This window comes from Mustela putorius, unplaced genomic scaffold (genome assembly GCF_011764305.1).
Source record: "Mustela putorius furo isolate JIRA1106 unplaced genomic scaffold, ASM1176430v1.1 tig00000585_pilon_pilon_pilon, whole genome shotgun sequence".
NCBI classification, from domain to species: Eukaryota; Metazoa; Chordata; class Mammalia; order Carnivora; family Mustelidae; genus Mustela; species Mustela putorius.
The window spans coordinates 6,587,190-6,612,728 of record NW_025421424.1 but is presented as its reverse complement, the minus strand read 5'-3'; the positions used below and the strand labels follow the sequence as shown (position 1 = coordinate 6,612,728).

The 25,539-nt window shown below is 37.8% G+C and overlaps 1 protein-coding gene across 4 annotated transcripts in view; it reads right to left on the bottom strand.

Moving 5' to 3' along the window:
• Positions 1–3,139: 3,139 nt before the first annotated feature.
• TSPAN2 (tetraspanin 2) overlaps positions 3,140–25,539 on the bottom strand; it is a 63,239-nt gene continuing 40,839 nt past the window's right edge. For 2 of the 4 annotated variants that reach the window (XM_045081867.1, XM_045081866.1), the window contains exons 7-9: positions 8,251–8,334; positions 6,753–6,920; positions 3,140–5,665 (exon numbers count right to left, since the gene is read on the bottom strand). In XM_045081867.1, coding sequence (XP_044937802.1) covers positions 5,600–5,665; positions 6,753–6,920; positions 8,251–8,334 — 318 coding nt within the window. In that variant the 3' untranslated portion in view covers positions 3,140–5,599. The remainder of the gene's footprint in view (positions 5,666–6,752; positions 6,921–8,250; positions 8,335–25,539) is intronic. The other 2 variants (XM_045081868.1, XM_045081869.1) reach the window with 2 other exon arrangements.

Below are 25,539 nucleotides of genomic sequence, written 5' to 3'. Positions count from 1 at the left end.
GACTACAGCAAGCCTCCTATACTGATCATTTTATTTCCTCACTTCTCATTCTCTTCTCAACCCACTGTGATTTGACTTCCACTCCTATCTTCCTTTGAAAATGTTTCTGGTAAGGTTAATGATGACTTACTAATAGTCCAATATATGGGTTCTGATCTTCTCTGACCTCTGAGCCACCCTAGAGGGCCCAGTGGAGGTCATATATCTGGATTCACAACATAATACATCTATGGCATTTGTAATCAGTCCTAATGAGGCCGATGTCAACATTTTCTCTTTTCGAGCCTTTTCTTGCTACCCTTCTCTGTGATGAGTAGAAATCCATGCTATGGTCTAGCAGTCAACTGTAATGTAGTTCTGAACTATACTTCTTCTGGAAGTGTAATTTTGCTTTGTGCTGTTTAAGAGTGAAGTTTGCACATTTTGTGAAAGAAGGGCTAGGGCTGTGATAATATTACATTATCATGTATGTATCTATCTATATAATCTATCCTGTTGACACTTTGGACACTTAAATGTAGAACATATGAGAAACTACCCATTTCAACAAAAGATGGTTTAGATGGCACCTATTGAAAAAATGCAGGTAGCTGATGGAGACCCTCCAGCCTGAGATGGAGGAATGGATGGGGAGTAAAGAACTTTTTGGGGATTTAAACTTTACTGGAGTAGAGGATTCTAGTTTTTGAAACTTTCTCACTGAGGTCTTCAACATGAAAGGCTATCCATATTGTTCAAATATGGGCACTACTACTTTTATGTTGCAGATTCCTAGACTAGAATTCTAGCTCAGACTCCTTTCCTGAACTTCAGTGTGTGTATCTAGTGCCTGATTATGTATCCTCTTGGATGTCCTATAGTCCTCTCCAACTGGCTTCAACTTCCTTCCAACTGCAGTCTGCTTTTTCTCCTGAGCCCCACCATCCCTTAGCTGTCAGGAAACCTGGGAATGATTCCAGGTTCCTCTTTCCCTGCATTGCCCCTATACCTATCTACTTTTTTTTTTTTTTAGATTTTATTTATTTATTTGTTAGAGAGAAATAGCACACAAGCAGGCAGAGAGGCAGGCAGACGTGGAGAGACAAGCAGTCTCCCTGCCGAGCAAGGAGCCTGATGCGGTACTTGATCCCAGGACCCTGGGATCATGACCTAAGCCGAAGGCAGAAGCTTAACCCACTGACCACCTAGGCATTGCATCTATCTACTTCTTGGTAGGAATCCCAGTATGTAAGTTAGAAATCCTCATGAAATCCTCTGGCCTTTGCCCTCCAATCATTGTTCATACTAAGTGATTTTTGAAAGGTGCAAATTTGATTTTGTAGCTCATTGTTTAAAATTTTTGCCGTGGTAGCTGTACAAATATAAGACTCCTTGGATCAGTTTAATGACCCTTCATCTTCCCAGTTCTTGACATGCTCTCTTGGAATTCTTCCATGCTGTCTCTTTCAGGGTCTTCTTGATGTTGTTTCCCAAGTGATCTGCTTTTCTTCTCTACTGCTGTTACTTTTTATTTGGATAATTTGTATGAGTTCTTCAGGACTCCGTTTAGAGACCCCAAAATTCAGAAAATCGCTCTCCCCTGACCATCCTCTCCAAGGTAGAGAGGGTCTACTTTTGGTTAATGAATATCATAGCACTTACCTCATGGGAATTATATTTGCCTGTTTTTTCCCCTTACTCTAAATTCCTTGAAGGCAGACTTCTCTTGTTCATCTTAGCATATCACTATCTTCTAAAGAGTTTTGTCAAATGTATAAAATAGTAATCCTCAAACAAAGTAAAACAAATTCTAATATTAGAGTGGGTTGCATCTTACAAGGCAGAGCTGGTCCAGAGGAAAATATAGGGACTCTGGCTCTGGCTATTGATATCAAATCTTTGAATTAAAATAGAATTGGGAAATACATCAAAAGCTATTCATTAATTCTACAAATTAATATTTTCAAATAGGTATTTGGCATCATGCAGAAGTATCTTCAGTTGTGCAAGATGATGCATATTTGATTTATAATTAACAGAAATTTTCGTCAGTGTAATAATTATAACAATTTAGGTAATATTCATTAGTTGCCAGGTTTGCTTATCTCAAAGTTGGTTATTTGGTAAATTTCTTCTATTTAATATAAGTAAAATCATCAGTAAATTATGCAAGAAAACAAAACAAAACAAAACAAATCCCAAAGCTTCAGATGGGTTTCTGGCACATTAACTAAAAATTTTATGAAATCAGCATAAATTTTGCTTTGCAACATTCAGGACATATTACTTCTAAAGTTTATGCTTTCCATATCCTCAGGAGACAGCCATTGGAAAAGTGGTTACCTGAGATGTATTTAACTTTTGTTGACAGTGAGGACACCAACAAAATGATTAATAACATTTTGCATTAGTTAGTCTTTTTACCTTTCAATGAACACGTACACATAATAACTTAGATACATTTTATAGGAAAAAATAATCATGTTGAAAGTAGAAATCTTTGTGCCCCTCAAAATACACCTTAATAGAAATTTGATTTTGATGAGTTCAAAATAAGATGATATAGTTAATTGATGGCTTCAGGGCCCAGAATGCTCTCTCATAGGGATGTGTAAGATACGGTTGCTGAAATCAGGGGGCTGGTGGTCAAAGGGGATGTCAACATAGTAATGAACCAGGCAAGTTCTTGAATGCCCAAGGGTGTCTCTTCCTTTTAATCTTTGATAGTCATTTCAGAAGGGAAGATATGCTATCTCCTTCACTGTCCTCTTCCCACAAGCCTCTTCTCTTCAAGTAAACCTATGAATGGGGCACACAGGGAAAGGAGAGCAACTTTCCTGGATGACTGTGTGTAGGATTACACTGGTCCCTGTAGCAGTGTATGGCTTTACCGATTGAACCCTGGACAACAAAGGAGATATTCCGGGGAAAAGATGTATAATCTGGAAGAGAAAATGTTAATTGAAATCTAACTACTTGCACAAAATTCCTTAGGATGTTACTTTTATATCTAGCTCCTCATAGTCACACTACAGAAGGGTTACTACTCTTTCCTTTTTTTTTTTTTTAAGCTATATTGTTTGGTAGTTGGACATTTAGATAAGTTGTGTAAAGATGAGTATAAAGATACAATAGAATTTTAAGAGAAATCAAACAAGAATTCCAGTACATAGAAAATTTAATTTAAAATAACTTAAAATAGCTCATCAAGAAATTTTAATTCAGTGCCTTGGTACCAGATGCTTAAGCTTGGGTCTGATCTCAAATCAGTTCAGATAAATAGCTATAACCAAAAATTTATATATATGAATATGTATATATATGTACCCATATATGTATACATGTATGTATGTCTGTATACACATTCATGCATACATATATTAACTTATTTATGTATATATTCAAGAGTTATAAATTCAAGACACATATAGATTCAAGATATATAGGAATTCAAGATACTTATAGATTTACGGTATATAAAAATCTGCCCTCACTCGGAGGTGGAATTCTATAGCTTTACTCATAGCACAGATTTTGGAAAAATTACTCCTAAAAGGAACACATTAACCATAGATGGAACAGATCTCTACTCCCCCTCTTTTAAGTATTGTACTCTTCTTAAGGTTGTTAAATCAGGTATAGACTGAAACTTTTATTTATTTATTTATCCTTAAATATTTATTTATTTATTTATTTATTTATTTTGAAATTAGAGACAATTCTGAAGTGGAAGAAGCCTATGCACTTGGGCCTGTCTTCAGGTAGAAGCAAATAGTGGGAAAGAGCATTTTCCAGCAAAACAGATTTCATTATGTACAATGCATACGCCATGAAGAGAGGTGGACTATTTGTTCTTCACTTAAAAGTTTGTATTTCTCACCTACTGGAGTATAAACATCTATTTCATGAAGTGATTTTCTTAAAATAATCTTTTCTTCAGCTATAGACACAGTAAAGTAGCCATGTACAATTAAATTTTTAGCTTGCTTCCAATCTTTTTTCCCAGAAAAGCTTTCTCCAACGTTAGTAGCAGTAGCAAGTAAGCAGCAGCAGAAGTGTGGTTCTCTATGCAAATGAGACTATTTGTAGTGGTTAGGTCTTTTCAGCAAAACATTTTGTAGAAGTTTCTTGGGGTGCACACTTTCCTTTAGTGCATACCCAAAGACTGTGTTCTCACAGGAGGATGAGCTTAAGTGGGTTTCCAAAATCCCCAGTACTTTCACTTTTGTGTGGCCTTTTAAAATGTAATTTAAAAAACTCTCTATGATCTAATAAATGTACTATGTTGTTAAAAATTGACAAAGATACCAGTTTAGATTCTAAATTTGGGTTTACCTACCTCAGTTGAAGCATCAAGACCATAAAGAATATGAAAATTTTATTTTTATAAGGAGATTTACACAGAAAAAACCATATTTCTGTTCTGTGGGTTTTATTTTAGTTTTCTTAGCTTGTTTCTGTTGTGTGCACACAACTAGTAGATGCCTTTCTTTCTTTGGCCAGGGATGCTTCTGATATAATATCTGAATTAGGAAGGATTTTGTTTTAGCTTAAGTGGTAAAAACTATAGGTCAAAATCCATGAAAAAGAGTTCTCTAGGTGAATAAGAAAAATACAAAAAAATTAGGAAAATATGTAAACTCAAGTTATGAGGTATTTCAGAGATACAGTGCCAGTAAAAATGCTCTTTCCCACTATTTGCAACTGCCAGAGCTCTTGCTTTAGTCTTTCTGTCTGCATATTTGAAGAAACATGGAAAAGTTTGAGATAAAAGCCCTCTTGCTCAGGTGAGGGCTGCTGTACTTCAGAGCAGAGTCAGAAAAAGAAAGTTATAAAGTAATATTTAAATGTATTTATATAAGAACAAAAAATATCCTTAAAAAGTTACTAAAAGTTTTTTTTTTAAGTACTAAAAACACTCACTTTTATAGGGCACATGATTGTCTGTGTGACCACTCTTTCCAGAGGGAGTTTTTTTGTTTTTAAATACTAGGAAAGTATGACTTATTCAAATTAGATTTTCCATGCTGTATTTAGTCTCACAGACATGTTTAGTTCTAAAACTGTGGTTTACTGTGTTCTGGAGAGTATGTATATAAAAAAATCCCAGGAAACCCTTACACCTAACTCAGATGTAGTCAGTGCATCCTACACCATGATCTCTCAAGTCCTGTAGCTTATTGCTTCCGTTAACCAGAAATCCTGAATTCTCTGTATCTAACTTTCTATGGCTAGAATCTGGGAAAATGATCCATTATCATTTCTTCTAAATAGCCAAGTTTTTAAAGTTTATCAAAATTTGATGATCTTTTTCTCAGAGTCAAATAGATCATTCCTCTGATATAGTAAGAACCAGGAATTTCCAGCAAAACAGATTTCATTATGTACAATGCATACACCAGAAGCACACAGATCACACATGAATCTCAGTCAACACACACAGCATTCACTCAAGGAGTAAATGAGTAATGAGCCAAACATACATACATGTGCAAATGTACAATTAACAGCATATTATTTTAGATCCTAATGTCCTTTGAATATTAAAAATGAGTCAGGAGACACTTCCGGTGACATTTCTATGGAAGCTCTAGATTGCAATTTTCATGTAGAAGTAGCTTCATATCACATCTCGTGAGGTTCGTATTGCACAGCAAAGCACCATGCTGAATATCATGCCAAAGATCTGAAACAGAAGGAACCACTTGTTAATGACTTTCAAACAATAGAAACTGATTTTTTAAAAAAGAAAAGCAAACTGCATGGGTGTCTAATAATTAAAGCCAAAAATTACTGACTGTAAGTGACATTTTTATATATACTACTTAATTATCATTGCTGGCTAAAGGCTTCCATATTAGCATGTTAACTCTTAGTTGTTTACACTTAGGTCTAAAGCGTTTCCTGTTGTTGGAAAAGCTCTGAACTTTTGCAACAGTCAATATGCAACAGTGTAATATGCAACACATATTACAAAGTAGAGCATCTTTTCATTTTTCCTGCTCCATTTTAAGGTACAAATGATGCCTCACTATTTAACTCAATAGTTTGCCCAAAGCATAAACTAAGGTGTTAGAACTATGGTATTACTGATGTCTTCTGCTTCTTGGATAATTCTTTGAAAAGCCAAATACTTGGCAAATCCAGTAGCCATTGGTATAGTTTGAATAGAAGGATGTCAAAAGATCTTTCTTGTTCTCAATCATTTCCCCAACAATTTCCTAGACCCTATAGAATGTTATCAGCGGGTGCAATGTTTATAAACTACTGTCAATGTTTGTTTAAAGAAATCCGTACCATTACCCTAGGATTTTCTCTTTCATCCATCCTTCATCAGACTAGAATCTATACATGTTCAATTTAAAAAGCCATGTACTATCTGCTATATGGAAGGGAGAAATTAGGCTTAAGTAAAAGCAGCCTGGAGCAGGGCTCTAAGCTCCCGGCTGCCAGAACTCAGTAGCAGTGTATGGCAGAGGAGACACTTCACGACTTCTGGCTCACTGATTGCAACTCTTACCTTAAGAAGAAAGGAGTTACAAAAGGATCAGATCTGGGGGTGCGGATTCAAGATGACCAATAGAGGGCCTTTCCCGCTAGTGTGGTTGTCAGGTTGGATACAACACTTGCTTTGCCCCGGTTGTACCCTAAAGGGATCCCCTCAGAAAAGAACTTTCTTAGCACTGTTCTTCCACTGTCATGAGTACGGGTGACTGTCTCTACGATGCTCACTCTTTGAGATGATGGAATTGTTAGGGGTGTCTCTTTGGTACCTCTATTATGCAGCCCATTTTCAAATCTTCTGCCTCAAAATTGTTCTCAGGAAGCCACAGAACAGTGAGCAGGCTAGCCCCAGAGCAGGTGAGGAGGGCCTGAGAGATGTCCCTGGGCTGGGAGGCCCTCAGTATAGTATTTCTCCGGCGGCCCCATCCGGCCGCACTCTAAATACAGAAGAGAGGGAAAGTGCTTGTGTGTCCTGGAAAGCTGCCAATTCCTTGATTTTCCTTGCAATTCCCTTTACCCCCGCCTTAGGTGATGCCATGAATTCATCTACATACAGAACTAGAGGGTAAGGACTACCTTAGCATCAGCTATTATGACTCAACCCTGGACGGTGGAAATCACCACTTCACTAGTCTGACTCAAATCCTGCTTCCCTCCAGCTTACCTCCACATGGCAACACAGGTCCTTCTATCCCTTGGTGGTTTCCTTCTACTTTAAGGATAGAGCCCAATCCCTCAAATGGGCACACGAAGACCACAGTTCTGCGGACTCTCACACCCTACTCACTGTCCTCTCTTGCCGCTCCTGTGATGTCCTGTGGGCCCCTACCAGTTCTTGCACGCTTGTGTACTTTGGAGGCCCAGAGCCATTTGCAGGTGCCCGGATGCACTATGCTTCCCACTTCTGCATGTTATTCCTTTTGTCTGGGTTCTGGGTTTGGGAGGGCTCAGATTATGTCCAGAGCTAGCATTTGTTGAGTGCTATCTTCCAGACACTTCATATGAGTTAGTGCCTACAAGTACTTTACATGTATTATCCCATTTCATCCTCACAACAATCTTAGGAGGTTGGTACATTAAAATCCTCATTTTCCAAATGAGGTAATTGAGGAATAGAGAAACTAAAAAACTTTCCCATGATCCCAGGGCTTGTAAGTAGTGGAGCTAGGAGGTGAACCCAAACCAGGGTGCCAGAGCTTGCACTATTATTCACTACACTACACTACTTCTGCAAATCCTAGGTGAAAGAGATTTACCTGGTGGGTTATTTTAAATTTCTAACAGTAAGAAGAGACCCAGAATTGGAAATCACTTGTCTAGTTTAAGCTTGCTGGTCTTAATGTGGGAAGTTATTGCAATGATAAACTCAAGGTCATAATTAGGTTCAAGTTAAAATTGGTATATTTGAGGGGCACCTGGGTGGCTCAGTGGGTTAAAGTCACTGCCTTCAGCTTGGGTCATGATCCCAGTGTCCTGGGATCGAGCCCCACATCGGGCTCTCTGCTCCATGTGGAGCCTGCTTCCTCCTCTCTCTCTCTGCCTGCCTCTCTTCCTGTCAAATAAATAAAATCTTAAAAAAAAAATTGGTATATTTGAGAGAACTGAGTATTGATAATCAAATGCTTTGTTCTTAGAAGATGTCTTGTCAACAACCATCTGTCTTTTATGAGAAATCTCTCCTAAGATACTGCCGTAACACACTTGAAGACAAATAAGATGCAAAGGCTTCTTAGAAAGCAAAAAAGGTAAGTTCTGGAACTTTCTCACCGTGAGACCTGCAATCCCAATACCAACAATTCCGATGAGCTGGAGCTTAACACTGATTATGGCCTCAATTTCATCAATGCAATTCTGTTTTGGAAAAAAAAAAAGTCAGGAATAACAAATGATGGTATCTGTGAATTATCACTCTGATGCAACCCTCTCCTTCTCTATAGCATTCTGTTAAAGTTAATCCGTGTCAGCTTCTGCTCACATTTAAACCACTTCTCTTAGATAGCACCATTCTGATAACCTTAAAGCGAAAGTGTGTATTGGGGAAAAAATATAATCCTCTCCTTTTGGTGGAATGTTCCTATTTAGGCCAACGACTGCTTCAGAACCTAAAACCTGGCTGGAGGAAGCTATTCTAGGACCTGAAGCATTTAAAAATTTGGGGCATCTTCTTGCTTTCAGCATATAAAAATAAGTAAAATATCCCTCAAATAGTAGTCCCTTGCTTTTGTGTTGTCATTAATAACTTAAAAGACTTTTTACATACTTGGTCCAATTTACTATGCAAGGTAGGTATTATTTAGTAAGAGGCTTAAAAGTCTGTACAGGTTCAAATTAAACAAAGGAAAACTGAATGTTAGCAGTTAGAGGACCACTCTTTTCTATGATGGCTGGGCTGCATGGATCTCTATCATTTCATTTGCCCCATAGAGACGTGTGCAGGGCAGGTTCAAAGAAAAGGGGTTATTGGACAAAGAACAGAGGAGACCATTTGTAATTATTAGTTTCTCCAGTTTCTATTTGGAATCCTCTTAAGCACAGAGGTATGCAACTTTGTCTTTAGGCTTCCCAGGTCCTTTTACTTGTCACTGGTCAACTCCCTTTAACACTCACATAAGCTATATGAAACCCTTACCACTATTCTTATGTCTTCTATCATACTGCATTCATTCATTCATTCATTCATTCATTCAACAAACTGTCCTTGAGCATCTACATTGCATCAGTCAGTCACTGGAATGATATAGTAGGTATGGAGATACATGATTTCTTCTGCCCTTAGGGAGCTCACAGCTTAGAAAAGGATATAGACCACAAAAAATAATACATTATAATACATTCTAATAAAAGTTTGAGAGCCACTATACTAGATATCAGCTCTCTCACTGGAAAAAATGGGAGTAAACCTACAGTAAATCCTCCAGGCTTCTTCTCCTTCACCTATAAACGTACATGCTCCATTCAGGGCCAGGCAGTGTTGAAGGCAGAGAGCATGCAAAGTCAACAAGGGAGCTCTGCTGCTTACTTCCTGCTCTCTCATAAAGTCAAAGAAGTACCCTTCTCTGTTGAAAGTTAACTCGTTTACTAGAGCCAGACCTCATTCCTTCTTATCGCCTCAGGAAGCCTGTGCTGTCAGTTATCTTCTTGTCTTCCATACATTCAGCCTCTACTTTTCCACTGACATTTCCACTCATCGCACGATGTCACGCCCGTGTATTTCAGTCTAAAACAAAACACTCCCCTCCAGTGTTGTCCTCCTCTCGCTCTGCCCCATCCCCCCTGCCTTGCTTTCACACTAGCTTCTTTTTTTAAGATAAACATGGCTTATTTTTGCTTACTGTTGAAATTTGGGAAATTCAGTAGTTCCCCCTTATCTGTGGTTTTGCTTTTGCAATTTGCTACCCCTGGTGAACCATGGGTCTGGAAGCGGATGATCTTCCTAACATATTGTTAGGTCATTAGTAGCTCAATGACCTAGTTATCTCATCATTTTATCATTTCACATCATCACAAGAACAAGGGTGAGTATGGTATAGCAAGATATTTTAAGTGAGAAAGAGACCACATTCATAGAACTGTTATTACAGTATATTATTGATTGCTTATTTTATTATTTGTTATTGTTCATGTCTTACTGTGCCTAATTTATAAGTTAAACTTTAGATATTATGTATAGGAGAAAAGACAGTATATAGGGTTTGGTACTATTCATGTTTCAGTCATCCACTGAGGTCTTGCAACATATCCACTGCTGATAAGGGGGAACTACTACAGATTATTAAAGAAAAGAAAACAAGACATTTTTGTATTCTTACACTAAAGGTAATCACTAACAATGCTGACATATTCTTTCTTTTTTAAGATTTTATTTTTCTAAATATGAAAAATAAGATTTTATTTTTCTAAATGTGGGGCTTGAACTTACAACCCAGAACTCACACCCCAGAGCTCTACCAACTGTGCCAGCCAGCCACCCTTATTGGTATATTGTTTTCTCTCTCTTTCCCTTTTTTTTTTTTTTTAAAGATTTTATTTATTAGAAAGAGAGTGAGAGAGAGCATAAGCAGGGGGAAGGTGCAGGGAGAGAGGGGGAGGGACAAGCAGACTGCCCGCTGAGCATGGAGCCCAATGTGGGGCTCATCCCAGGACCTCGAGACCATGACCTGAGCTGAAGTCAGATGCTCTACTGATTGAGTCACCCAGGCGCTCCTGGTATATTCTTAAACACAAACACACACTTAGTTCATTCTTTATATCCAACTATGTGCTTTTTAGACTTAAAATTATGACTACAAAACCTACTTTCTTTTAAAAATTCTTTGAAATACTGACTTTTAATGATTGTAAAATAATTCATCATAAGATAGTACATAATTTAGAAAAATCCCTTATTTTTTCATATTAGTGGCCAATTCAGTATTCTATTCTTATGAATAACACTGCAATGATACCACATCTCTGATTTCCTTTCCTTAAAATAAATTGAAAAGTGGAATTTCTGAATCAGAGGGCATGAACATACTTAACTCACTTGTCTTTAAATTTCTTTTAAAATTTTAACTCCAGCTACTTAATGTATCAGTTTCAGGTGTAGAATTAACACTTCCATACATTACCCCAGGCTCATCACAAGTGCCCTCTGAAATGCCCATCACCTGTTGAACCCAACCCCACACGCCCCTCTCTGTGGTAATCATCAGTTTGTTCTCTCTAGTTAAGAGTCTGTTTCTTGGTTTGTCTCTTGAAATTTTTTTCCCCTTTGCTTGTTTCTTAAACTCCACATGAGTGAAATCATATGGTATTTGTGTTTCTCTGACTTCACTTAGCTTTATACTCGCCAGCTCCATCCACGTCACTGCAAATGGAGAAATTTCATTCTTTTTAGTGGCATAGTAATATTCCATTGTGTTTGTGTCTGTGTGTATACACCGTATCTTCTTTATTCATTCCTCAGTCAAGGGATACTTGGGCTACTTTCATATTTTGGCTATTGTTGATAATGGCACAATAAACATCAGGGTGCACGAATCACTTTGAATTAGTGTTCTTGTTTTCTTCGGGTTAATACCCAGTAGTGCGATTGATAGATCTTAAGGTAGTTCTATTTCTAACTCTTTGAGAAGCCTCCATAATATTTTCCACAGTAGCTGCAGCAGTTTGCATTCCCAATGACAGAGCATGAGGGTTCCTTTTCCTTTGCATCCTCACCAACACCTGTTCTTTCTTGTGTTGTTTATTTTAGCCATACTGAAAGGTGTGAGGTGATATCTCATTGTAGTTTTGATTTGCATTCCTCTTGGTGTGTAGAAATGCAACAGATTTCTGTGTGCTGATTTTGTATCCTGAGACTTTATTGAATTTATCAGTTCTAGCAGTTTTTTTGTTGGAGACTTGGAAGTTTTTCTATATATAATATCATGTCATCTGCAATTAATGAGTGTTTTACTTCTTACTGATTTAGATGCCTTTTATTTCTTGCTGTCTGACTGCTGTGGCTAGGACTTCCAATACTATTTTGAATAAAAGTGGTGAGCAGACATCTTTGTCTTGTTCCTGACCTTAAGGCAAAGGTCTGTATTTCCCCATTGAGTGTGTTAGCTGTGGGTTTTCATACATGGCCCTTATTATGTTATATTTCCTCTAAACCTACTTAGTTGAGGGTTTTTTTCATGAATAGACTTTATACTTTATCAAATGCTTTTTCTGATTAAATGATTATATGATTCTTATCCTCTCTCTTATTGATAAATGATGCAGATTTGTGAATACTGAACTACCCCGGCAACCTGATAATAAATCCCAGCTGATCATGGTGAGTGATTTTTTTAAATGTATTGTTGGATTTGGTTTACCAGTATTTTGTAGAGAATATTTACATCCATGTTCATCAGGCATATTATCCTGAAGTTCTCTTTGTTGATGGTGTTTTATCTGGTTTTGGTATCAGGGTAATGTTGACTTCATAGAATGAATTGGGAAGTTTTCTTTCCTTTTCTGTTTTTTGGGAATAATTCAAGAAGAATAGGTATTGACTTTTTAAATGTTTGGTAGAATTTGCTTGTGAAGCCATCTGGTACTAGATTTTTGTGGGGATTTTTTGGAGTTTTTAAAGTACTGATTCAATTTCACTGTTAGTATTCAGTCTTTTCACATTTTAAGAAAAATTTCTTTCTGATTGAGTCGTGAGAGGTTATATGTTTCTAAGAATTTATCCATTTCTTCTAGATGGTCCAGTTTGTTGGCATATAGCTTTCCATAATATTCTCTTAAGATTGTTTGTTTTTCTATGGTGTTGGTTATTTCTCCTCCCTCTTTTCTGACTTAAATGAGTCCATTCTCTTTTTTTCTGGATAAGTCTGGCTAGAAGTTTATCCATTTTAGATTTTTCAAAGCAGCAGCTCTGGTGTCAGTGGTCTGTTCCATTGTTTTGTTGTTGTTGTTGTTTTTAGTTTCTATATCATTTATTTCTGCTCTAATCTTTATTTTTTTTACTTTCTTCTGCTGGCTTTAGGCTTTAGGCTTTGTTTTCTTCTAGTTCTGTTTGGTGTCTGGTTAGGTGTTTATTTGAGATTCTTCTTGCTTCTTGAGGTAGGCATGTATTGCTATAAAATTCCCTCTAAGAACTGCTTTTGTTGCATCCCAGAGGTTTTGGACGATTGTGTTTTCATTTTCATTTGTTTCATGTACTTTTTAATTTCCTCTTTTATTTCCCACTTGACCGATTCATTGTTTAGTAGCATGTTATTTAACTTCCATGTATTTATGGTCTTTCCAGATTTTTTCTTATCCTTGATTTCTAGTTTCATAGGATTGGGGTCAGAAATATGCATGGTATGATTTTGATCTTCAGTTTGTTGAGGCTTTTTATTGTGGGCTAATATGTGATCTATTCTGGAGAATGTTCCCTGTTGTATTTTAACAAATTTAGGATGGAATGGTCTGAATATATCTGTTAAGTCCATCTAGTCCAGTGTATCACTCAAAGCCATTGTTTCTTGTTCATTTTCTGTTTAGATGAGTTGTCCGTTGTTGTAAGTGGGATGTTAAAGTCCCCTCCTATTGTATTCTTATTGATTAGTTCCTTTATGTTTTTTAAACTGTTTTATGTATTTAGGTATTCCCTTGTTATAAGCATAAATGTTTACAATTGTTACATCTTCTTGTTGGATAGTCCTCTTTATTATACTATAATGTCGTTCTTCATCTCTTGCTACAGTCTTTGGTTTAAAATCTAGCTTGTCCAATTTAAGTATTTCTACCCCAGCTCTCTTTTGACATCCATTTGTATGCTGGACATTTCCCTGTCCCCTCACTTTCAATATGCATATGTCTTTAGGTCTAAAATGAGCCTCTTGCAGGCAACATATAGATGGGACTTGTTTTTTTAATCCATCTGTCACTCTGTTTTTTGATTGGAGCATTTAGTCTATTTACATTCAAGATAATTACTGATAGATGTGTATTTATTGTCATTTTATTATTTATTTTGTGGTTCCTTGTGAAGATTTTCTCTGAAACTTTCTTGTCTTTTATGGTTTGCTGTTTTTCTTTAGTGATATATTTAGCTTTTTCTTTATTCTTTGCATACTTATTAGTAGTTTTTGATAGATGGCTACCATTAGGTTTGTACAGAACCTCTTCAGCATATAGCAGTCTATATTAAATTGGTGGTTGTTTAAGTTTGAACCGATTAAAACATGTTTTTATATGTTATTATTTTATTATATTTTATATCCTTTTTTTGTGTGTGAGTTGCTGGACTGATTTTTTTACAGAAATATTCATTTTTATTCATTTTGTATATCCTACCTCTGTGTTGTCAATTTTGGTCTCTCTATATCACTCAAAGAGTGCCTGTTAATATTTCTTGAAGAGCTGGTTCAGTGGTCATTAACTCCTGTTTTTGTGAGGTGTTCCCCCCACCCATGGAAACTCCGTATCTCTCTTATTCTAAATGATAGAGTATTTTTTCTTGGACAGAGTGTTCTTGGCTGAAGATTTTTTCCCATTCAGCACTTGGATTATTTCATGCCATTCTCTTCTATCTTGGAAGGTTTCTGCTGGAAAATCTCCTGCTAGTCTTATGAGTTTTCTCTTGTACTGACTTCTGTTGTCTTGCTTTAACATTTTTTATCACTATATTTTGCCAGTTTAGTTACAATATGTCTTGGTGTGGATCTGTTTTGTTGATTTTGATGGGAGTTGTCTGTGTCTCTTAGATCTGGGTATCTGTGTCCCTCCCCAGATTGGGGAAGTTTTCTGCTATTATTTCTTCAAATGAATTTTCTGCCCTTTTCTCTCTTCTTCTTCTGGGACTCCTATTATAGGAATGGCATGATATTTGAGGGAGTCATTCAATTCCCTGAGTCTATTCTCATTTTGCATAATTCTTTTCTCTTTTATTCAGCTTTCCATTACTGTCCATTACTCTGTTTTCTAGGTTACTAATTCATTCCTCTGCTTCTTTGATCCTGCTCTTCATTCCATCAAGCATGTTTCTCATTTTATTTATGGAGTCCTTTATCTCTGCTCTATTTTTCCTTATCTCCGTGCTAAGGGTCTCACTCAGGTCTTCCACTCTTTTCTCAAATCCAGTGAGTATCCTTATGATTATTACTGTAAATATGCCACTAGGCATGTTACTTATATCTGTTTTGCTTAGATCTCCAGCTGTGGTCTTGTCCTTTATTTCATTTGAGATAAATTTCTGCTTCCCCATTTTGTCTGCTCTCTCTGTCTGTTTCTCTGCGTTAAGAAAGTCAACTGTGTCTTCTGTTCTTGAAACTGCTCTTTCATAAAAAAAGAACAGGCACTTCAGGAGAGTATCCTATGTATGTTGCTTATGCTGTTATTGTGTCCGAGTCACTTTTCCTTTCCATGCAATCATCTGCACTGACTTTCTGCCTGTTGTGTGTTGTGCTTGCTCTCTGTGGTGTTTGGGACCCAGGGAAGCCAGCTCTGAGTATGCATGCCCACCAGGGAAATTTGGAGCAGGGTTAACAGCAAAATGTGCATCAGGCCACTAGACCTATGCTAGACCCCTGAAGCATTGTGGAAGTTGGGGGCTATGTGCCAGGGCAGTCAGGAGTATGAGGCTGGACTTAGTATGCAGTTGTGACTTGTCACATGACAGTGGCTAGGGACACTCAGCTGGATATGGTGCAGCAGTTGGGCACTCGAAGGCTGGGTAGTAGTGTGGGCAGCTTTAACAAAATTTGTCCAGAGCCAAGGTTAGCAGGCTTGAAGTGGGTGAGTCCTCAAGAGATCTTATGGTCGTGGTGCACTGCTAGAAGGTGAGGTAGCAAGTATCTGTGCTGTCCTGCTTCATGCAGGGGACACTGGGTTTATGCTGGAGGGTGATAGAGGAAAATGGCACCTGCCAGGTCCTTTATTTTCAAAGTCACCCAACATGCTCTGAAATCAGTATGAACAGATCTGTCTCCTGTTTGCCTCTGGAACTGTGTAAACTGCTATTTTCTTGTTGCTTCTCCATATAGGCTGCTCTTTAAGGGTGGTGACCCAGCTATCTCTAACTCTCCCATCTTGCCCAGTGCTGAGTCAGCTGACTTCTAAAGCTCCAGGCTCCAAGTTTCCACAGGTTTTACAAACTCACAGGAAGTCAGCCTCTCTGGTTTTTAAACCAAACATTATGGGGATTAGTCTTCCCTGGTGCAAGAGTTCATTTCTCTGTCCTTTCTGTACGTGGAGCTCCCTCCCTGCTGCTGGCAGCCTCCCTCTGCCTTTCTGACCTTCCTAACCCTTCAGATGCAGCCTTTCTATATTTGTTGTGAAGTTCGTTTTTTCAGTTTTTGGACTGCTTTCCAGTTTACTGACTTGGATGTGGGTGATAGCTAACAGTAAACAACGTCAGGCCAGAGTCTTCCTACTCTGCCCCCTAAGAAACTCTCTTAACTCACAAATTTTGCAATCATAATGACCTCTAAAAATTTTGTACCAATATCTCTAAAAATATTCATTTTAGATCATTTTTGCCAATATCATATATAATTAATAAGAAAAAAGAACTTAGCCAATTTCATAGGTTAAACAATGACAGGTCTTTAATTGGTATTTTTTAAAAAAACATTGCTATTAATTGCCTGCATTTTTATATGTTTAATGGTAATTTGGATTTCATCTTTTCTGAACTCTCTTTTCCTGTCCTTTGCCCCAAGACTACTTGAAAGAGCACCCTTATTCCTTACATCTCATTTCAGTCAGCATGGGTTCTGTCCTCACTCTGTCCCTGACATGAAGACACCTTTTTAAATGCTCAATCCTATCAATATTTTGGTAGTTATCTTACTGGACCTCCTTGGACATTTAGTTCCCTACACAAACCATCATATTTTCTGCTTCTGTCCCATGGCTTATGCTAGTTCCTCTGCAGAGAGATGTCCCCCTACCCTTTGCTGTCTAATGCTTCCATAGTTACTTCTCACACCTGAAGAGTTAACTGAGACATCATTGCTCCAATCAGCTTTCCCCTGATTCATCTAGCCTCTGGCCTAAGTAACCCACTGGGTTTTCATAGCACTCATACACTCTGTGCATACTTCTGTTCCTGCACTTTATTCATTTCTGTGCATATCTTTCCTGTTAAACTGAAAATTCCTTGACAGTAGGGACTTTGTATCATTCTTCTTTGTATTTGCAGTGCCAGGCATAAGGTAGTTATTGACAAATGTTGAGCTGACCTCAGTGGCAGCACCTGACCACCTGACTCTGGTGACCATTCCCTCCCCACAGCATATGTCTTGTCACATGTGTGTTTATTTTTAATACGTTCTTTATTTGACAGCTCTTTCTCTTCCTATTCTTAAATGCTCTTGTTCCCTGGAGTTCTCTTCTTGTCCTTTATTCCAAACCTAATGGATCAATTTCTTACCTACAGCTTTAAGATTCCCATAAAATACTGCCAGTCAGACCTTTCTCCTGTGCTGCAAACTACATTTTCTGACTATTTATTGGACATTTCCAGTTGGAAGTTCCACTGGCTCCTCAAAATTACCATGTTAAGAACTGAACTCACTTTCTTTTCTCCAAAATTTTTCCTTCTTTCTATTCCTCAGTTCAATAAAGGATAGCATCTATTCAGCTGGTATCGACCCCTCTTCTTTCATATCTAACTGGTCTAGTCACCAGGACCTGCAGATTTTACTTCCTAAATGCCCTTCTCTCCACTCCTGGTGCTCAGTCCAGCTTGTTAACAGTTAACATCTCTTGGCTGACCGTGAGATAGCAGCCTTCTCAACTGGTCTCCTTGGTTCCAGATTATTCATTTTCCATCTATTCCCCAAACTGCTGCCACAGCAAACTCAGGAAAATGCAAATCCCACCCCAGATTCTACCTGTGGTGCTTTCCTAAGCATTCAGCATATAATCTAGACTTTTAGCTTCATAGGAGTATTTAAGGCCCTTCAAGGACATGCATCTCCTCCTTGAAGGACTCATATCCACAGGCATCTGAGCTTTTAGTCACTCCCCACCGCTGGCACTTTTCTGGATACAACTACCTTCTCTTGCCTCCATGCTTTACCCCACCCATTCTACCTGGAATACCCTTCTCTTTTGTTTGCTAAACTCCAATTCATCCTTTAAAACTCATCCTAAGAATAACATCAGGGGAAAGGATTTCTGGAGAGATGGCAGAGTACAATGTTCCTAAGCTCACCTCCTCCCACGGACACACCTAGATAACAGTTACATCAGGGCAACCAACCCAGAAAACCCGAAGACTAGAAGAAGAGACTTTCCACAGTTAATCATAGAGAGAAGGCTACCTTGAAAAAAGTAGGGAGGGCAGAGATGCAGTTGGGATGGTTAGTCTTAACCACAAGCAGGAGGGGTACTGCAAGCACAGAGAATGGAGAGAGACAGACCCCATAACATACATCCCAGGCACAGGGAAGATAAGTCCCCATAACATTTGGCTTTGAAAACCAGAAGGGTTTAACTTTGAGAGTTTTTTTTTAATAATCAGTGGGGTTTAACACCAGGAACTTTAAAAAGCAGCACGCTCTACTCTAGGAGAGCCAGAGGGTGCTAGGGAAGTGAGTCACTATTCTTAAAGAGCCCGCATAGCAAACAGGCCTACTGAGATCCAGCATAGAAGCAGCAGTTTGAAAAGTACCTGGGTATATGGGAAGGAGATTTATTTACATCTCAGAACATGAGCTGGAGGGGCAGAGATCTTCAGGAGACTTTTCCAAGAACAAATTCCTGGTGGGCACCATTTCTCTCCCCTCTGCTCCCCAGCCTAAATACCTAGATACCTAGGTACCTGCAAGAACCAGTGAGAACACTTGCCATCCAGTTTGCTAACAGCACATTGCCTGCCTCCGTGTTCTCCTGTGGATCTGGGTCCACCCCATCCAATTAGCTCCACTTGGCAGGAGTCCCTCCAGAGTGGCTCCTGTCATATCTCAACCTGCAATCAGCCCAGGCAGGGATGCCACCGCTCCAAAGTGACTCCTGCCATGGGAAGGGGGAAGATAACCATACACACCATTTCAACTGTAGTCCCAGTAGCCAAACCTTTATAACTGGCAGTTTAGATAGAGAGAGAGAGCTCTGCCAATCAGTGCATATGTAGCTCCACTAGACAGACTGCGGGCAGACACCTGATTTCATTACTGGCCCTGCCCACCAACAAAAACGACCTGAGGACCTCACAGGAAGAGAGCCCTGTAGTTCATGGTCCCTGCAGCATCAGCAGATGGATTGGGAACAGACATCTGGTCTGACTAGAGTTCTCACCCACAAATGAAAGCCTTTTAGGGGATAAGGCAGACATAGTGCTCTGCAGTTTGGTATGACCACAGCTGCAGTAGATGAGATGAGGGCAGACATCTGGTTTGACTGCTGACACTGCCCAACAATAAGCCCACTGTGGTTCCAGACTGGTCCTGTAACAATACAGGGAGCAAATCCTGCCCACCATAGGCAAAGTGGGCCACTGTAGTCATCTGGACTGAAGATAAACAAGGCTCAGCCAGAATAGTAGGGCCTATGTACCCCACATGGAAGACACCCCTTAAGCTCCTTGTCCTGGTGAACAGGGGACATTGCACTATGGGGTACCACAGGACCTCTTCCTCATAGGCCACTACTTTCAAAGTCAGGAGATATAACTGACTTTCCTGATACATAGATACAAACACAAATATTTAGACACCATTAGGAGAAGATGTCCTAAATAAAAGAACAGGACAAAAACGCAGCAAAAGAATGAACTGAAATGTAGATAAGCAATATTCCTGATAAAGAATTCAAAGCAATGGCTATATTCACTGGACTGGAGAAAAGAGTGAGAATCTCACCGAAATCTTCAACAAAGAGAAAAATAAAAAATAGACTAATCAAAGATGAAAAACTCAGTAACCAAAATTAAAAATATACTAGAAGGAATCCATAGTAGATTAGAAGAAACAGAAAAATGGATCAGGGAGCTGAAACAGGGTAATGTAATGCAACCATGCTGAATAGCAAAAAGGAAAAAAGAACAATAAAAAATGAGAATAGGTTAAGGGAATTCAATGACATCATCAAGCATAATAAAATTCACATTATGAGAATACCAGAGAAGAAGAGAGAAAAGGGGGAAGAACATTTATTTGAAGAAATAATAGCTGAAAACTTCCCTAGTCTGGGGAAACAGGTCCAGGCAGCACCAAGAGCACCTGACAAGGTGAACCCATGGAGATATACACCAAAATGCATAATAATTAAAATGGCAAAAAAAAAAGTGATAGAGAATTTTAATTGCACTACTGGGTATTCACCCTAAAGATATAAATGTAGTGATCTAAAGGGACACCTGCACCCAAATGTTTATAGCAGCAATGTCCACAATAGCCAAATGATGGAAAGAGCCTGGATGTCCATCAACAGATGAATGGATAAAAAAGATGTGGTATATATACACAATGGAATACAATGCAGCCATCAAAACCCCCAAATCTTGCCATTTGCAATGATGTGGACGGAACTAGAGGGTATTATGCTAAGTGAAATAAGTCAATCAGAGAAAGACAATTATCATATGATCTCCCTGACATGGAGAATTTGAGAGGCAGGGCGAGGGGTTGTGGGGGGTAAGGAGGGAAAAAATGAAACAAGATGGGACCAGGGAGGGAGACAAACCATAAGAGACTCTTAATCTCAGGAAACAAACTGAGGGTTTCTGGGGGGTGGGGTGGGAGGGATAGGGTGGCTGGGTGATGGACATTGGGGGAGAGTATGTGCTATGGTGAGTGCTATGAAAGGTGTAAGACTGCTGATTCACAGACCTGTACCCCTGGGGCAAATAAAACATTATATGTTATGAGACTGGGGTTTTAACCCACTGAGACACCCAGGTGCCCCAATACATTATAAGTTAATAATAATAAAAAAAGAATTTTAAAAGCAGCATGAGAAAAGTAAACAGTTACATAGAAAGGAAACCCCATAAGATTACTAGCTGATTTTTCAGCAGAGACACTGCAGGCCAGAAGGGAGAGGCATGAACATTTCAAAGTGATGAAAGGAAAAAGCTTGCAACCAAGGCTATCAGCTATCAACCAAGGCTACCATTCAGAAGGAGAGAAAAAGAGTTTCCCAGATAAATAAAAGTTAAAGGAGTTCATCACCACTAAACTGGACTTACAAAGAACATTAAAAGGAGTTCTGTAAGTAGTATGAAAAGGCCATAAACAGGAGTAAGAAAATTACGAAAGGCAAAAAACTTAACATGTAAATACCAACATAATAAAAGTAGTAGATTAGGGGTGCCTTGGTGACTCAGTGGGTTAAGCCTCTGCCTTCGGCTCAGGTCCCTGGGTCCTGGGTCTGCAAGTCCTGGGATCAATGCAGGACTTGATCCCAGGGTCCTGGAATCAAGTCCTGCATTGTCCTCTTTGCTTGGTGGGGAGCCTGCTTCCCCATCTTTCTGCCTCTCTGCCTACTTGTGATCTCTGTCAAATAAATAAATAAAGTTTTTTAAAAAGCAGTAGATTAATCACTTATAAAAGCAGAACAAAGAATAAAGCACAAAAGCAGAAAAGTCAATTTTATCTATAAAAATCAAAGAATTCACAAAATAAAAGAATGTAAAGTGTGACATCATATAAATGTGGAGAAGGGAAAGTAAAAATTTAGTGCTTTTAGAATGGGTTCAAACTTAAGTGACCACCAGCTTAATATAGACTGCTATATGCACAAGATGTTATATGAGCTTAATGGTAACCATAAATCAAAAACCTGTAATAGTTTGAAGGGGCGGGGGGATGGGAGGTTGGGGTACCAGGTGGTGGGTATTATAGAGGGCACGGATTGCATGTGGCACTGGGTGTGGTGCAAAAATAATGAATACTGTTATGCTGAAAATAAATAAATAAAATTTAAAAAAAAACCTGTAATAATATGCAGAAAATAAAGAGAAAGGAATTAAAGTAAATTATGAAAGAAAATAATCAAATCACAAAGGAAGAGAACAAAAAGGAAAAAAGAACAGAGATGAGCTAGAGAATAACCATAAAACAAGTAACAAAATTGCAGTAAGTTCATGCCTATCAATAATGACTTTGAATGTAAAGGAACTAAATGCTCCAATCAAAAGACACAGGGTGACCAAATGGATATAAAAACAAGACCGATCTACATTCTGTCTAAAATAGACCCATTTCAGGCTTAAAAACACATGCAGATTGAAAATAAAGGGGTAGAAAAAACTTTACCATGCAAATGGAAGCAAAAAAAGCTGGGATAGCAATACTTAGACAAAATTGACTTGAAAACAAAGACTATAATATGAGACAAAAGGAAGTCACTACATAATGATAAAGGGAACAATCCAACAAGAGGATACAACAATTGTAAACATTTATGCATTCAACAAGGGAACACCCAAATACATAAAGCAACCATTCACACACATAAAGGAAGAAATTGATCTACAGTAATAGTAAGGGACTTTAACACCATACTTACATCAATGGATAGATCATCCAGGCTGAAAATCAACAAGGAAACAGTGGCTTTGAATGATACATTGGACCAGATGGGCCTAACGGAGATATTCAGAACATTCCATCCAATAAGAATGGAATATGCATTCTTTTCAAGTGCACACGGAACATTCTCCATAACAGGTCATATGTTAGGCCACAAGACACATCTCAATAAATTCAAAAAGATTGAAATCATACATATTTTCTGACTACAATGGTATGAAACCAGAAAACAATCACAAGGAAAAATCTGGAAAGAACACAAATACATGGAGGCCAAATAACATGCTAGTAAACAAGGAATGAGTCAACCAAGAAATCAAAAAGAAAATTAAATACATGGAGACAAATGAAAATGATTATGCAACATTCTAAAAATCTTTCGGATGCAGCAAAAGCTTTTCTAAGGGCAAAGAATATAACAATACATGCCTACCTCAAGAAGTAAGAAAAATCTCAAATAACCTAAACTTACACAAAAGGAGCTAGAAAAAAGAAAACAAACCAAGCCCAAAGCCAGTGGAAAGAAGGAAATAATGAACATTAGAACAGAAATAAATGAAATAGAGTCTAAAAAAGCAGTAGAACAGATTGATGAAAACAGGAGCTGGTTCTTGATAAAAATCAATAAAATTGATAAATTTTTAGCCAGACTCATCAAAAAAGGAAGAGCAAGAACTCAAATAAATAAAATCAGTAACAAAGGGAAGAAAAAACAATTATCACAGAAATATGAAGGATTATAAAAGAATAAGAAAAATTTTATGTGAACAAATTAGACAACCTAGAAGAAATGGACAAATTCCTAGAAACATATAACCTCCCACAACTGAATCAGGAAGAAATGAAAATTTTAAATGGATTGAATACTAGCAAAAAAATTGAATCAGTAATTTAAAAATCCCAATGAACAAAAGTACAGTACCAGATGGCTTCTCAAGTGAATTCTACCACTTATTTAAAGAAGAGTTAATACTTATTCTTATTTTATTTTTTTTGTATTCCCCCTCTTTTTTTAGAGAGAAAGAGAGCCTGCATGAGTTGGGGGACAGGCAGAGGAAGAAAGAGAGAATCTTAAGTAGACTCCATGCTCAGCACAGAGCCTGATGCAGGGCTTGATCACAGGACCCTGAGATCATGATCTGAGCCAAAATCAAGAGTCGGATCCTTAACTGACTGAGCTACCCAGGTTCCCTGAGTTAACACCTATTCTCAAATTATTCCAAAAAAGTAGAAGAGGAAAGAAAGCTTCCAAATTCATTCTATGAGGTCAGCATTACCTTGATACCAAATTGATACCAAAACCAGACAGAGACATTACAAAATAAGAGAACTACAGGCCAATGTCTCTGTTGAACAAAGATGCAAAAATTCTCAAAATACCAGCAAACCAAATCCAACAATACATTAAAAAAATCATTCACCATGATCAAGTGGGATTTATTCTTGGTATGCAAGGCTGGTTCAATATTCATAACTCAATCAACTTAATATATCACATCAATACGAGAAAGGTTTTACCATATGATCACCTCAATAGATGTAAAAAAAGCATTTAACGAGGTACAACATCCATTCACAATAAAAACCCTCAGCAAAGTAGGTGTAGAGGGAACATACATCAACCTTATAAATGCCACATATGAGATGTCCACAGCTGAAATTATACTTAAGGGTGAAAAACTGAGAGCTTTTCCTCTAAGATCAGGAACAAGATAGGGATATCCACTCTTAACAACTTTTTTCTTTTTTCTTTTTCCTTACTCTTACCACTTTTATTCAACATAGCACTGGAAGTCTAGCCATAGCAATCAGGCAACAAAAAGAAATAAAAAGCATCCAAACAGGTAGGGGAGAAATAAAACTTTCACTCTTTGCAGATGACATGATACTATACATGCAATACCCTCAAAACTCCACCAGAAAAGTACTAGAATAGATAAATAAGTTCAGTAAGGTCACAGGATACAAAAATCTGTACATAGAAATCTGTTGCATTTCTAATTCACCACTACTACGCTACTTCACTAATACTGAAGTAGCAGAATGAGAAATTAAGAAAACAATTCTATTTACCTTTGCACTCAGAATAATAAAATATTTAGGAATAAACTTAGCCAAGGACGTAAAAGATCTGTACTCTGAAAACTATAAAGCACTGATGAAAAAAATTGAAGATGACACAAAGACATTCCATGCTCACAGACTGGAAGAAATATTGTCAAAATGTCCATATTACCAAAAGCAATCTACACATTTAATGCAATCCCTATCAAAATACAAAATATTTTTCACAGAATGAGAACAAATAGTCCTAAAATTTCTATCAAACCACACAAGACCCCAAATAGCCAAAGCTATCTTGAGTAATAAGAACAAAGCCAGAGAAAAACCAGTATGAGATTTCAAGATACACTATAAAGATGCAATAATCAAAACAGTATGGTACTGACACAAAAAAAGACACAGAGATCAATGGGACAGAATAGAGTCCAAAAACAAACCCATGCTTTTATGATCAACTCATCTATGCCAAAGGAGGCAAGAATATGCAATGGGAAAAAGATGGTCTCTTCAATAAATGGTGCTGAGAAAACTGGACCACTTTTTTACATTATATACAAAAATAAACTCAAAATGGATTAAAGACCAAAATGTGAGACCTGAAAAAATAAATTCCTAGAAGAAAACATGAGCAGTAATCCCTTTGACACTGGCTGGAGAAACATTTTTCTAGATAAGTCTCTTGAGGCACGGGAAACAAAAGCAGAAATAAACTATTGGGACTACATCAAAATAAAAACCTTCTGCACAGCAAACGAAACAATTAATAAAATGAAAAGACAACCTATGAATGGGAGAACACAATTACAAATGGTATATGTGATGAGGAGTTAATATCCACAAATATCTAAAGAACTGGTAGAACTCCACACCAAAATCCAAATAATCCATTTAGATAATGGGCAGAGGACTTGAATAGAAATTTCTCCAAAGAAGACATTGGGATGACCAACAGACACAGAGAAAGATGCTTAGCATCGCTCAGCATCAGGGAAATGCAATTGAA